Source organism: Torulaspora globosa, chromosome 8, assembly GCF_014133895.1.
Source record: "Torulaspora globosa chromosome 8, complete sequence".
In the NCBI taxonomy this organism is placed as follows: domain Eukaryota; kingdom Fungi; phylum Ascomycota; class Saccharomycetes; order Saccharomycetales; family Saccharomycetaceae; genus Torulaspora; species Torulaspora globosa.
Window position 1 is genome coordinate 629,080 of NC_050734.1, and position 13,884 is coordinate 642,963.

Here is a 13,884-nt window from a genome sequence, read left to right on the forward strand (position 1 = left end):
AAATTGTATATTATTCTTTGATACACCTCACACTTCTTCGGAAGTTTACACATATAGACACTTGCGCCATAATACAAAGTTACCCAAGACGGTGCCACCTAGAAAACCCCTTTGAACAGAAAACAAGAGGGAGGTTTTAAAAGCTTGTCGGTTCACCACAAGTTGCTATTGAGTAGAGGGACTGGAATAGGTTTAGGATGTCACAGAGAAAATTGACCCTTTTCATCGAGGATTGGCAGGAGCCATTGTACAACGGAGCCAATGACAGTGATTTATCAAAATTACTAATCTACACAAGTGCTCAGAAGGCCATGCTTGATGCTATAAATGAGCTCCATGCTCTTACTGATGAAGTAATCTCTTACAGGACTACAGGCTCTGTGTCGTCGGGGATTCCTTCCCTGATGAGCCATGCAATGCAAACAAGAGAACGAGCAAAGGGGTTATACCGCTCTGCCCTCAGATCAAGAGTTTCGGACGGCTCTTGGGATCTGGAGGAACTTTTCAAAGAGCTGGATGAAGAACTTCTGCGGTCCACCGGAGTATTGAGACTCTACCAAAGAAGGGGCAGCTATTATTAAGAAACGGCGTCCAGCGCCAGCAGCCCCTCTTTTCTAACCGGTAGAGAAATAGAGCTTGGGCCATTCATCGCAATTCCAGTTGTCGGTATCGCTCTCGCTTACATTTTCGATTGGCGACACAGTTTAAGACGCTGACACATGCACTAGAATCGCAACAAAAAGACTGAAAAAAGATGCAAAAGTTCAGCAAAAAAATATCATAAACCGGACACGCAAGTAACGACTCTGAAGAATCACAAGGCTAGCGCAAAGCCCTACGCTATTAGTATTCTTATAAAATTGTTCAGGTTTAAGAGCTTAGGATGGGTATCTTACGTATATAGTGATGAAGAATTTTAGACTTTCGAATCGCTTATATATAAGCTAGCAGACACAATTCTTCTCACTTATTAATCACAATCAAGACCCGGGAGAGAGGATCATCTGTAGTTATGTCTCAAGAACAGTTGACAGAAAGTTTGAAAGTCATTGTGGCTGAGAAGCTGGGCACACTTCCCAACTTCCACGAGGATATCAAATATGTTGCTGAATACATTGTGCTACTGATGGTTAACGGTGGTACAGTTGAGAGCGTTGTTCAAGAACTCTCTACACTTTTTGATTCAGTCTCTCCAGCAGCACTGACTGATGTTGTTCAAACTGCGTTTTTCGCGCTGGAAGCCCTGCAACAAGGAGAAACGGTGGAGGGCATCGTTTCTAAGATCAGAGGAGCCACTGCCGGGCCAGAAATCCAGCAACCAGAACAAGAACAGCCGCCCCAGCAGGAGCCACAGCCGCAGCCATCTGCTGCGGCACCGGCGGAGTCTCTGTCAGCCTTTGCTAACTTTGTTCCTAAGCAACCTGTGGTACAGGACGATAGTTCCAACTTTCCAGGAGGCCAATCTCAGTATTCCCAGAAGGTTGGTGCTGTCGGAAAGCAGCGTGGGACCCGTGGAAGTCGCGGGTCAACTCGCGGAGCTTCTCGCGGTCATAACAGAGGCCAGAATGCGAGGTTCAATCCATTGGCTAGGGCACTTGGCATGGATGAAGGGAATGGCAATATTAAATTGGTTCATCAGAAGAAGGAAGGTCGCTGTAAACTGTTCCCTCGCTGCCCATTAGGAAGATCATGCCCTCACGCGCATCCCACGAAAGTTTGCAACGATTACCCCAACTGTCCTAAACCGCCAGGAACTTGCGAATATCTTCACCCCAATGAAGATGAAGAGTTGATGAGAGAGATCGAGAAGACACGTGAAGAATTTCAGCAGAGGAAAGCCGCAATAATAGCGGCAAGGACCAAGCCAATTCAGACTGGTATCGTGCTTTGTAAATTCGGAGCTTTATGCTCGAATCCGATGTGTCCTTTTGGTCATCCGACTCCTGCCAACGAAGATGCTAAAGTGCTGGAGTTGGTGTGGTGTGCTGCGAACCTAGAATGTGCCGATCCTAAGTGTAAGAAAGCTCACTCATCGTTATCGAAAATTAAAGAAGTGGCTCCTTTGGGTCACAAGAAATTTAAGCCAACTGCTCCATTAGCTGCTCGTCCGGTTGAAAAGTCTTTGGAACAGTGTAAATTTGGCAGCCATTGTACCAACAAGCGCTGTAAATTTAGACATGCTCGCTCTCACATCATGTGCCGCGAAGGTGCCAATTGCACTCGAATTGACTGTCTTTTTGGACACCCGATCAACGAAGACTGTAAGTTTGGTATAGAGTGCCGCAATGCTTACTGTCTTTTCAGGCATCCCGAGGGTAGGGTGATTCCGCAAAAGGGAGAGACCAACAATAATACTCAACCAGGTTTCAATAACAATGGTGTTTCTAGCATGAGCCAGAGACCATTTGCTCTTCCGGACGGAGCTCATATCGAAAATGCGGCTCCTCAAAACACACTGCAATCAATTCACGCCATTCAACAACAACCAGATAACGATACTGACATGAGCTGAAAACGTGTTTGGTTTCTACAATGTATTATATTATGTTTAAAAGAATAATAAAAAAAAAAAGAAGCATACGTTAACCATTTGCATAAGTGGTTGTGTTCATTCTTGATCAACGTAGAAATTGTTTGAAGTAGATCGATTCATATATGCAGCAATATGGTCAAAAGGCTTTGACCTGTTGATGCGATCTACCTAGCAACCAGAGAAGTTAAACGTCAAAAAAACAGAACCACAAGTACATTAAAAGAATTGGCTACATAAATCAACTACTAACAGTACCTTAGAATCTCTTCTTTTCGATGGCAGCTTCATCGGCGTAGACATCCATTGGGGACAGTGGCAAAGCCTGCTCAGCCCACAAGTTTGGAGTCAGGAAACCGTAAGTGTTACCAATGGCAACAAAGGCAGCCTTCAAAGTGTTCTCCAAAGTTCTGGTAGAACCGTTGGATTGGGTGTAACAGTCTTCCAAACCAGCCAATTGCAACAACTTCTTAACAGCTGGGGAAGCAACGATACCAGAACCTCTTGGGGCTGGGATCAATCTAACAGTGACAGAACCACACTTACCGGAGGTCTTGGTAGCCAAGGAGTGAGGTTGACCCAAGTTACTGCCCCAGTAACCTCTTCTGATTGGAATGACAGACAACTTAGCAATGATGATACCAGCTCTGATGGCACCAGCGACTTCCTTAGCGGTCTTGATACCCAAACCGACGTGACCGTTGGAGTCACCGACAACAACGACAGCCTTGAATCTGGTTCTTTGACCAGCTCTGGTCTGCTTTTGAACTGGCTTGATGTTCATAACTTCATCAGACAAGTTTGGCAACAAGGTGTCGATGATTTGGAATTCCTTGACTGGCAAAGAGTGCAAGAAGATCTCCTCGATGGAAGTGATCTTACCGGCCTTCACCAATCTACCCAACTTGGTAACTGGAACCCAGCCCTTCTCTTCGACATTTCTGCCACCTCTTCTACCTTGACGGCCTCTGTTTCTGCCACCGAAACCACCTCTTCTTGGAGCTTGTTCTGGAGCTGGAGCTGACATCTTTTCTTGCGGATTGTTCTTGCTAAGCGGATATGTCGGAATGGATCACGGAAAGTTGATGTTAGGTAACTTTCGGTCGACAATGAACAGCGATGCTTTGGAAACCAGTAGCCGATCCCTACAACATAGCACCGCAAGCGTCCTGTTCATTGAATTTGACGCTACTAGTGACATTTTCCAAGATCCATCACCTATCGACAAGTTTGCGTCTGCGCGTTGTCGCACGACATGAGAATGCACGAAAAAAATAACGATTTGAAAAAATCGGGTTTACGGATGTTCAAAAAATTTGAAACCCGTACATTTACAGAGAACAGTCCCAATTGATTTGGCATTATCGGCTCCGGGGAAAGTCCGACGACGTGTCTTCCTTTGCAAGATTGCTCGCGCGGAGAAAATCAACGGCGGCAGTGGGAGATCTTTCCAGAGAGCAAACAGTCCATCGGGGGAACGGTTTTAAAGGGGTGGGTTTTTAGGGGACAGACCATGGCTATTTAAATAGCACGGATTTGTTGTTGTTTCCGTTTACTTCTTCCCTACACTTTCTTACTGCTTTGTGAGTTGACGAAGGGAGGTTTGTAAAACAGATCTGACTTTCCAACAATTAAAGCAGAAATGTCTGAGTATGTGAAGTAGCGATTGTGGGGGGTTTTAAAATTCGCGCTTACTAACTGTTTCTGGCTTAACATTTGCATATATATGTTTTGGTGGAAAGACATCATGCAGAACACAGTAAGAGAGCTGAAAAACACGCCGAAAGAGCAGGCGAGGAGCTAAAGAAGGCCGCCGAAGAGGTAAAGAAGGATGAGCCTTACTACCGGGAGAAGGCACATCAGTGCTCGAGTTACATTTGGACCAAGTTTTACGAGGCTGCCAACTACGTTTATGGAACAGGGCAGTCGTCGATGCAGTACGCGCGTAGCGCTGCCTGCAGGGCTATGACTGAGTTGAAGAATCCTGTGATTCTGCTAAATGTGTTGGCGGGCTCAGGTGTGATTGGCGCATTGCTGACCGGTTATGCCAAGTATGACGCAAGGTATTTGAAGAACAAATCCGATGGAGACATTCTTTGCCTGGTCGGTAGTGCCACCGCTCTGCTGGCCATCGATACGGTGCTGTCCGTCAAATACTACTCGAAGTACGACAAGAAGAAGCCTTAGAGGCCCTTGATGAAGCATCTCGGTATGTAGATCGAAAATATACCCATTTTTCTCTATGCAATGACCATTATCAAATGTATGATGATATCTTTGTGATATGTTGCTGCCGGATGAAACCGCAGCCGTTACCCGAAGTTAGATAAGGCAGTCTTGATTAAGGTCTTCCTTCCAGTGGGATTTCATTATTTACCTGTGGCACAAGGCTAGATTAAAGGCTTGTGATAGTCGTGAAGGCGCTCGTATGAATACGGTGGATGAGCAGTATATAGACGGTTCATGTTCCGCAGATTTGAACCGCTTTCGGCCGGCAGCGGCTCCGAAGACGAGCTCTTTTGGACCCTTGAATGGGGTCGTTTCCGAGCCAACAACGTCGATAACGCTTGATCAGTCGACGTTCCAAGCCAGTGTTCCATCTCCGCCTTCAGTGGTACCGGGGGAAAATCAAGACACGGATGATGAAGGGTTGTTGGAGTCATTATCGCAGAGTTTGTACTCCAACGATTACTCGATTCTGGGTTCGAGTAGTTGGAACCACCCAATCGTGAGTATGGATGTGCCGACGGTATTTGCCAGTAGAAATCCCGTAAGCGACTTAGAAAATCAAGAGATCTCATCCTGGGATAAAAACTTCTTTATCCTGACTTCGGCAGGGAAACCGATTTACTCTATGCATGGATGTGACGAGCAGGTGACCTCGCTAATGGGTATTATCAATACAGTGATGAGCTATTTTCAACTTCAGAACTCATCGGATATAAGGACCATTTCGTGCGGCAAGGCCAAATTAGCGTTCTTAGATCGATCACCGATTTTTTTGGCCGCTTACTCTGATCGAGGCGAGACTTCGAACGAATTGATCAATCAGCTGGACTTCCTACACTCGTATTTGTTGTCATCGTTGAGCCAGAGACAGCTGACAAGATTTTTCAGCAGAAGGGAAAATTTCGATTTGCGAAATTTCATGGAGGCTACAGATTTCGAGAATTTAGATGAAATATGCTCATTAATCTGCGAAAGATTGTATCCAGATGTGCTACTTGGAGCATTACAATGTCTCAGTTTGAAAAAAACACACAGAGCTCAGATACATGAAGCAATGCTACAATGTCTACTGAAGGAATCAGACCTACCGAGAGGCACCCTGCTCTACGGGCTTATTGTAGCACCAGATAATAAGCTCGGTTCTGTGCTGCGACCCAGAGGTCACACTTTGCATACCACAGATTTGAATCTTCTCTTCTGTCTCATATATCACCATTTCCGGAATCTCCAAGATCAGCAAGAGATGTGGGTTCCGATCTGTTTCCCCAAGTTTAATTCGAGTGGGTTCCTATACTGTTATATCAAGCTGTTACCGGACTCTACAAAAGCTTGCGCAGAGGCTAGCGCAGGTAAAAGACCAGTGCTTGTTCTCATCAGTGCGCAGAAAGACGCTTTTTTTCCACTGAAAACCCTGGGCGGCAACTTGATCAAGAACTTACTGGCAAATTCTCTCATCGATCACATATATCGGGCAAAAGATATAAAAATAAGCGATATTCCTGCACCGTTAGTTCATCATTTTATTTACAAATCCAAGAAGCATGTGCAATATATTATGCCCGAACTGCAGTTTGTCTTGCAAGCAGGAAATGAAAGACAAACTCAAGAATATGAGAAGAAGATTATCACATACTATCAACTAATTCATAATTCGGTTTTCCGCGACGATGGCAGCGCACATAGCAAGTCAACTTTAAATTTCGTCCAGTGGGAAGAAGCAGAAGCAGTCGGCGAAAGATCCACCGACCAGGCTGTCTTTCAAAGAGAGAAAATAAGTATGATGGGATTAGCGTGGACTACTCGAAAATTCGAACTTTACCTCATTTGCAACAATGGCACGAGTGACAAAAATATTGTGCTAAAAAGTGCCAAGAGAATTATTAAGTGGTGCGCAAGACATGAGCAAAGGCTCTTTGTTAGTGATGGGGCCGTGTTTTGAATCATTTCATAAATCACTTACAAATTGACATACAGAATTGGTCATGCTAATGGGAGCCTAGTATCACGAAGAAGCGCTCCTCGGAACTTTTCTGTCCTGAGGATTCTTGATTTGCCGCATTTTCATGATTACATCCGCTGTGTCTCCGCCAAACCTTTTCAATAACTTCTTATAGAACAATCCACAAGCGTTACAAAGGGTTGTAGGCCCTACGGGCCCTTTTCTCCACTCAGGAGTATCAGTCGCAGAACACTGCAAACACTTCATATGGGTATTCCTGTTCTTTCCAGATTTCGAGGTTTTGCCAATTTTACCCAGTACTCTTTTCGCGTAATCCGATGACGATGACGATGACGACTGGCGGCTAGGCTCATTGTATGATGAATGCGGCTCCTGCCGTGATATATCACAGGCCATTTCGGTTGGCGACTTTGTGGTAGTACATTCAGACGAAGTACTTTGGCTTCGTGTTTCGTTCTCCCTCTCTTTCTTAATGACGTTAACTACTGAGATGACTGATGACGATCGTGAAGGAAAGGCCCTAGAGCGGGATTTGTATAAGTTCTTACGCTTCCGTTTCTCGATAGCATGCCGTGTGAGCTCATCATTTTGATTCACATCCTCCACGGCCGTTGCTTCCCTGACCTGTATTCTGACGTCTTTTAAAGTTTCGATGTTGTCCAACATTCTCTGGCAGTTTTTTTGGGCAACGATGAAGTCACACAAGGGTACTGTATTGAGATGAGACCAACTCCTCGTCATGTCTGCTACTTTCAGACTACATTGCTTAAGAACCAGCAGAGCGGTAGCTGCGTCCTGTTCATGTGAATCAACTTCACTTGCACGCTTTACAGATGTTGAGCCGTGCTGACTGCCGCTTGTGGGACCTCCACTGGAAACCAGAACGTCGGCTAAGGGCATGTGACATTGCTTCCTAACTTCTAACTTCCTAATTCGAGGAAGTGTTCCCCTTATTCCGCTACTTCTAATGAAAGTCGTACTTCCAGCTAGAACACTGTATGATCTGAGATCTGGTAAGTTGCGAGGGACTCCGTCCAGTCTCAAGTAAGGGGTCTTACATATGACACTGGATGTGGCGCTAGACGTAGTCAGACGTTCTGCTGGTGGTACCGAAGACTCTCTTGTTGGTGGCGGCGGCGGCGGTGGAGGAGGAAATGACTGGACCAACCTTCCTCTCCTCTGCTGACTTGCAGTTTTGGTCAACTTATTTCTCGAATCTAAACTGAAGTAATAATCATATGAAACTCTAGCACCATCCTCACTACAGATCCCTACGGTGCTGGACCTACTAGTCGTATCATTTTTCATGCTTCCCTTTCGTTGTAATATGTCCTCAGTTGTTAACACTTGGCATCAGCGTGGAAAAATCTTCTCCAACCAGCGTTTATGGGATCTCTTTTACCCCGATGCATGAATCACGACAGTCTATCTTTTATATTTGGATTACAGCTCGGGAGAAACACGGAATATTTCTCAGCTTCAAAAGGCACCATCCGCAACTGCGTCGCCATTGTTGAACATTTTAACCCTTGTCTCTCATCAACAGACATCCCCTGGGCAACTAACAATTGAATGAGATGCGGCTGTTTCTGGAAAGCTAGCAAGTTTCTCAAATGAATTTCATCAATATTTCTAACTTCTAGTTTCTGAATTACTGTCACTGGCGCGACAGACCAAAATAGCCGTCAAAGATGATTCCATGTTACTGAGGAAGTATAGGCGAAGTGGGATCTACAATAGAGAAAGCAGATTAGGAGAAACAGGCTAAAAGGTATGAACCATCATGTACCCGAATAGAGTGGTGTTACTATTGTTTTGCCTAGTAACCCGATTTCAGCTTGTTTTTGGGTTCACGGACTATCTTTTGAAGACATGTGCTCAGTCCGGATTTTGCCATAGAAACCGTGCATATGGCAGCAGTATAAGCGAATCGGGCAGTAAGTACTACTCAATTGATCTGCAAAGCGTAAATTTCGATGAAGATGATAATGTAATGAGAGCTAGCATCATAAAAAGGGTTGAAAGACCTGATGGGAATCATGCATCGGTTAGTCTTCCTTTCTCATTGGCCATCCTCAGCAATAATTCGATCAGATTCACTGTTGATGAGAATAGACCCACAATTGAGAACCTTCCCCAGTCCTTATCTTCCAGGCGATACAATGAAACGTCTAAGTGGGCATTTGACTGCGCCGAAACGCATGGCGCAAAGCGTCCCAGAATCAAGAGAGGATGGCTACAGAGCGACGTCTACACGATAGCGAGCCCCGACAAGACAGTAAAGCTTGAACTTCACACTAAATCTTTTCTCATGAAGGTTTTCCATCGGGGACAGCAGGCTTTGGTGGTTAATGAGCGCTCTTTCCTCAATTTTGAACACTACAGATCGAAAGAAGATAACTACCGTCATTTGGCTCCTGAAGAATCTAGTTTTAACATGTTTGGTGATGACTTCCAATATTCACAGGCAGATTCTTTGCCTTTCGGGCCTGAGTCAGTAGCGCTTGATATCACGTTTAAGCATTATAGCAATGTCTTTGGTATCCCAGAACATGCAGATTCGCTTAGACTTAGAGATACGACGGATCGGGATCCCTACCGATTGTTTAATGTGGATGTATTTGAATACAACCTGAATTCCACTTTTCCAACGTATGGTTCAATTCCTCTTATGATCGCCTCAAAACCAGAGTCAAGCATTGGAGTGTTTTGGGTTAACGCAGCAGACACCTGGGTCGATATAAAATATGACGACCATGATACTAAGACACATTGGATGTCCGAATCCGGCATTATCGACGTGGTACTGTTTTTCGGCGATGAGCCTTCAGAAATCACTGAGAAGTATACCTTTTTAACAGGAAGACCCTTTTTGCCTTCTTTGTCTTCGTTGGGCTACCACCAATGCAGATGGAACTACAATGACGAACTTGATGTGCTCACCGTTGATTCCGAGATGGATCGCGCTCATATTCCTTATGACAATATCTGGCTGGATATCGAGTATACTGATGAAAGAAAGTTCTTCACTTGGAAATCGGACTCCTTTCCTAACCCATCAAGGTTACTGAAAAGGTTGGCTAAGCTTGGGAGACAGCTAACTGTGCTAATAGATCCTCACCTAAAAGAAGACTATGAAGTAAGTGATTCCATAGTGAGGGATAATGTGGCCGTCAAGGACTGCAAAGGGCAGACTTTTGTCGGCCATTGCTGGCCGGGACAGTCAATCTGGATCGATACGTTTGATCCAGCGGGTCAATCTTTGTGGACCCAGTTTTTCATGAGGTTTTCTAAAGGTATTGCTAATTTGAACATTTGGAATGATATGAACGAGCCCTCAATTTTCAGCGGCCCAGAGACGACCGCCCCGAAGGACTTACTCCATTACAATGGTTTCGAAGAGAGATCTGTCCATAATTTGTACGGCTTGACCGTGCATGAAACCACTTATAAATCTATGAAAGCAATAAGCCCTGAAGAAAATACGAGACCATTTGTTCTGACTAGATCCTTTTTCTCGGGATCTCAGAGGACAGCCGCTACTTGGACCGGCGATAACGTTGCAAATTGGGATTACTTAAGAATATCTATACCTATGTGTTTGAGCAACAACATAGCGGGCATGCCGTTCATTGGAGCCGACATAGCTGGGTTTTCAGGTAACCCTGAAGAAGAATTAATAGCGAGATGGTACCAAGCTGGACTATGGTATCCCTTCTTCAGAGCACATGCGCACATTGACACACTTAGAAGAGAACCTTACTTATTTGAAGAGCCCTTGAAATCAATAGTACGGAACGCTATACAGTTGAGATACACGCTTTTGCCAACATTTTATTCGACATTTCATAGGGCAAGCAAAGATGGATCGCCAATATTGAAGCCAATGTTTTACCAAAAACCACAGTTTCCCGAACTGTATGACGTTGATGATCAATTTTATGTCGGCGACTCAGGCCTATTGGTAAAGCCAGTCTTAGAAAGAGGTCAGAGGTCGATTCATATCTCGCTGGCCCCCGGAATTTATTACCATTACCCATCATTAGAAAGTCTGGTGGCTCAGACAAACATTGAGATCAAACAATTGGATGCACCTCTGGACAAAATCCCTGTGCTGCTTGAAGGTGGCCACATAATTTTCAGCAAGGAGAGGTATAGGAGATCCGCTAAGCTCTATCGCAATGATCCCTACACACTCACAGTCGCTCCCGACCTGTTGGAAAATGCAGCGGGCAAGATTTATGTGGATGACGGAGAAACATTCAACTTTCAATCTGGCGAGTTCTTGGAAACCCAGGTGGTGCTGCAGAAGGGCAAGATTCTGAAGAATATTCCTTTAAACGTTCCTTCCTCCCACATTTTCATCGGCAACAGGTATATCGAGAAGATTATCCTCCCCGTGGGCAGAATGACCGTGAAGGAACTGGTTAAAGTGCAAAAAGGGCATGAAATATACGAAGTTGCTGCGACGCGAGAGGGATTGAACTCCATTGCAATCTTGAATCCTCTTGTCAGACTAGACGAAGAATGGGTGATTATGTTTTAAATTCTAGGCCGCCATCTCGCTGTTGGAACCATAAGACGCCTTCATAGCTGTGGAGTATGTTACAACATCTTTCCACGAAATGACGGTTGAACAGTTAGGACATTTCCCAGTTCTTGGAACCAGAATCTGCCTATTCGTTAGCAGCTGGACATCATCTGTGAAATAGCGATGTAAACAACGTAAGTGAGAAACAAAATTGCAACTCTCAGAGGGACAGAACCCTACCAAAGGTTTTTTTTCCAGGTCATCAGATGTATAATCAAAGGTCGTATCGCATATCTCGCAAGCAATTTGTCCGAAGGTCAAACGCTCCTTGTATATTTTGCATTTGGTTTGGTAAATCTTGACATGGCCTCCATAGAACGTTTCAACAAGGGCTAAATTGGCGTTGGCGAAGAGATCGATGCTTTCAGAACTGGAGACGTCAGGGATATCGAGAGCGTTCGGCACTGTTGACACATTATGCGAAGAGGCCTCCTGCGCTCGGAACTTATTCTGGTTCCATATCTGTCGAGTTTGGTGATTGAAGAATTCGACGGTCAGGCCCATATGTTGAAAGTAGACATGACCAAGGAGTAGTCTGACTGTGGCAAGCTTATGATGTATACTCCTACCTCCGGTTTTGTTCTTCACGACTCTGCTGACGTCCTCTATGTAATGAGTCTTATAGCTGTGTTGCCAAGCGTGCTCAAATTGCAGTGCGGCAACTTTACTGGGGAATCCGTGGACCACCAGGATCATCTGCCATGGTCTGGTTCCCGCACGTTTGGTCCGACAAGCACCTCCTCTAGTCAAAATACCGTTGTGCTGACGCAGTCTTCTGACAGGATTCGGTGTCGATCCAATATAGAAAGATTGGCTCTTGCAAATCGATTGAAGCAAGTAGCAACAGTAGAAATCAGGAATCTTGGAATGCTGAGTATTATTGACAGGAGGTGAAGCCATCCAATCGCTACGTAGAGACCTTAATCCGATGTAACTGGTAACTGATCTTCAACAAGGCTCGTAATGAAGATTACGTAGGTAAAAAATCCGTCAAGCCTTAGAACTACATATTAAAATATAAGAAGGTAGCCTAGTGAAAGGACGGCATTGGGTTGGTATGCTGAGATTCTATGCTCGAGGTATTCTGAAAAGGTATGGAAGCACAGCAGGTTATGCTCATGGTGCAGCTGCTACGAAGAAACTCGCAAAGAACAGAGTGCAGGATATCCCGTCACCAAAAATCCTTAAGAGCTATCTCGATGAGTATGTGATTGGTCAGGAAACGGGTAAGAAAGTGCTAAGTGTTGCAGTGTACAACCACTATTTGAGAAATCTGGACAAGAAGAGAAAAGCTGAGCTTCAAGAGCAGAAGAGAATACTTGAGGAGGAAAGTCTGAGAGACGACGAGGAGCCCCTTTACTCTAGTAGCTCCGAGTCGTCGGTTGGGCTGAAGAATTTACAGCAGCAATACGATTCGATCTCGGCGAGAAGTGACGATGACTTGGAATTAGGTAAAAGCAACATTTTAGTCATTGGACCTTCTGGATCTGGTAAGACTCTTTTGGCGTCCACGTTGGCAAGGTTCTTAGACGTTCCTATTGCAATCACGGATTGCACGCAGATGACCCAGGCCGGCTACATAGGCGAAGATGTTCAGGTTTGCATCGAGAGACTACTGGTCAACGCTGAGTTCGACGTGGCAAAAGCGGAAAATGGTATAATCGTCCTGGATGAAATAGATAAGCTTGCCAAGCCTGCTGCCAGCATTGGCACCAAGGATGTTTCTGGAGAGGGAGTGCAGCAGTCGCTCCTAAAAATAATCGAAGGCCATAAGGTAGAAATCAATGTAAAGCGGCCACTAAAGGCTGGTACAGACAACAAAAACAACCAGACAACTGCTAAAAAGGATGAAACATTCATAATTGACACGTCTAACATCCTGTTTATGATAATGGGGGCGTTTGTAGGCCTGGATAAACATGTGGTCAAGAGAATCAAAGGCCTTCGTCAATCGAAGGAAGAGCAAGAAGACGATGTCCAAAAGCTTAGATTCAGCAATACAATAGAGGAAATAGACTTAGGAAATGGAAAGAAGGTATCTGCTTTGAGCTTGGTGACCCCAACCGACCTTGTGAGTTTTGGGTTAATACCAGAGTTAATCGGGAGAGTCCCTATTGTGACTGCATTAGAGCCCTTACAACAAAAGGATCTTTATCAAATTTTAAAAGAACCGAAAAATGCTATCCTGGATCAGTATGAATACATTTTTGAACAGTTTAACGTTAAATTAAGCGTAACCAGAAAAGCACTCGAAAAAGTTGCGCAATTGGCGTTGAAGGAGGGTACTGGTGCCAGAGGTTTGCGGGGAATCATGGAGAGATTACTGCTTGATGTCAACTACCATTGCCCGGGCTCTGGAATCTCTTACGTTTTGATCGATGAAGAAACAGTAAAATCTTTACAACAAACAGAACACTCGTTAGCGACTCATGTAAACGCAAAGTATTATTCCAGAGGTCAGTTGGATGATTTCATTCTTGATGCTGGAAGGGAAGATGTAGAATTGGCTCAGGAATTAGATGAAGAGTTCGGGAGATTATCTACCAGAAAGAAGGAAGGCTGTATTAAATAATG

At 44.7% G+C, this 13,884-nt stretch overlaps 9 protein-coding genes across 9 annotated transcripts; 6 read left to right on the plus strand and 3 right to left on the minus strand.

Annotated features, from left to right (window-relative positions):
- Positions 1–197: 197 nt before the first annotated feature.
- GPG1 (Gpg1p) lies at positions 198–581 on the plus strand (the record flags this gene model as incomplete). The annotated part of the gene is made up of 1 exon (XM_037285752.1): positions 198–581. One exon carries the CDS (start codon positions 198–200, stop codon positions 579–581), a length of 384 nt encoding a protein of 127 aa, XP_037141648.1.
- Positions 582–1,012: 431 nt separating this feature from the next.
- On the plus strand, positions 1,013–2,512 carry NAB2 (mRNA-binding protein NAB2; the record flags this gene model as incomplete). The annotated part of the gene is made up of 1 exon (XM_037285753.1): positions 1,013–2,512. The coding sequence occupies one exon, from the start codon at positions 1,013–1,015 to the stop codon at positions 2,510–2,512; it is 1,500 nt and encodes a 499-aa protein (XP_037141649.1).
- A 277-nt stretch (positions 2,513–2,789) lies between these two features.
- On the minus strand, positions 2,790–3,557 carry RPS2 (40S ribosomal protein uS5; the record flags this gene model as incomplete). Its single annotated transcript, XM_037285754.1, has 1 exon — positions 2,790–3,557. The coding sequence occupies one exon, from the start codon at positions 3,555–3,557 to the stop codon at positions 2,790–2,792; it is 768 nt and encodes a 255-aa protein (XP_037141650.1).
- Positions 3,558–4,172: 615 nt separating this feature from the next.
- Positions 4,173–4,717, plus strand: OM14 (Om14p; the record flags this gene model as incomplete). The annotated part of the gene is made up of 2 exons (XM_037285755.1): positions 4,173–4,180; positions 4,273–4,717. The coding sequence occupies 2 exons, from the start codon at positions 4,173–4,175 to the stop codon at positions 4,715–4,717; spliced, it is 453 nt and encodes a 150-aa protein (XP_037141651.1).
- Positions 4,718–4,958: 241 nt separating this feature from the next.
- Positions 4,959–6,698, plus strand: MON1 (guanine nucleotide exchange factor MON1; the record flags this gene model as incomplete). Its single annotated transcript, XM_037285756.1, has 1 exon — positions 4,959–6,698. One exon carries the CDS (start codon positions 4,959–4,961, stop codon positions 6,696–6,698), a length of 1,740 nt encoding a protein of 579 aa, XP_037141652.1.
- Positions 6,699–6,761: 63 nt separating this feature from the next.
- HG536_0H03550 (GATA-type transcription factor) lies at positions 6,762–8,027 on the minus strand (the record flags this gene model as incomplete). The annotated part of the gene is made up of 1 exon (XM_037285757.1): positions 6,762–8,027. One exon carries the CDS (start codon positions 8,025–8,027, stop codon positions 6,762–6,764), a length of 1,266 nt encoding a protein of 421 aa, XP_037141653.1.
- A 475-nt stretch (positions 8,028–8,502) lies between these two features.
- ROT2 (glucan 1,3-alpha-glucosidase ROT2) lies at positions 8,503–11,265 on the plus strand (the record flags this gene model as incomplete). The annotated part of the gene is made up of 1 exon (XM_037285758.1): positions 8,503–11,265. The coding sequence occupies one exon, from the start codon at positions 8,503–8,505 to the stop codon at positions 11,263–11,265; it is 2,763 nt and encodes a 920-aa protein (XP_037141654.1).
- Positions 11,266–11,268: 3 nt separating this feature from the next.
- SLX1 (endonuclease) lies at positions 11,269–12,210 on the minus strand (the record flags this gene model as incomplete). The annotated part of the gene is made up of 1 exon (XM_037285759.1): positions 11,269–12,210. The coding sequence occupies one exon, from the start codon at positions 12,208–12,210 to the stop codon at positions 11,269–11,271; it is 942 nt and encodes a 313-aa protein (XP_037141655.1).
- A 157-nt stretch (positions 12,211–12,367) lies between these two features.
- MCX1 (Mcx1p) lies at positions 12,368–13,882 on the plus strand (the record flags this gene model as incomplete). The annotated part of the gene is made up of 1 exon (XM_037285760.1): positions 12,368–13,882. One exon carries the CDS (start codon positions 12,368–12,370, stop codon positions 13,880–13,882), a length of 1,515 nt encoding a protein of 504 aa, XP_037141656.1.
- Positions 13,883–13,884: the final 2 nt, after the last annotated feature.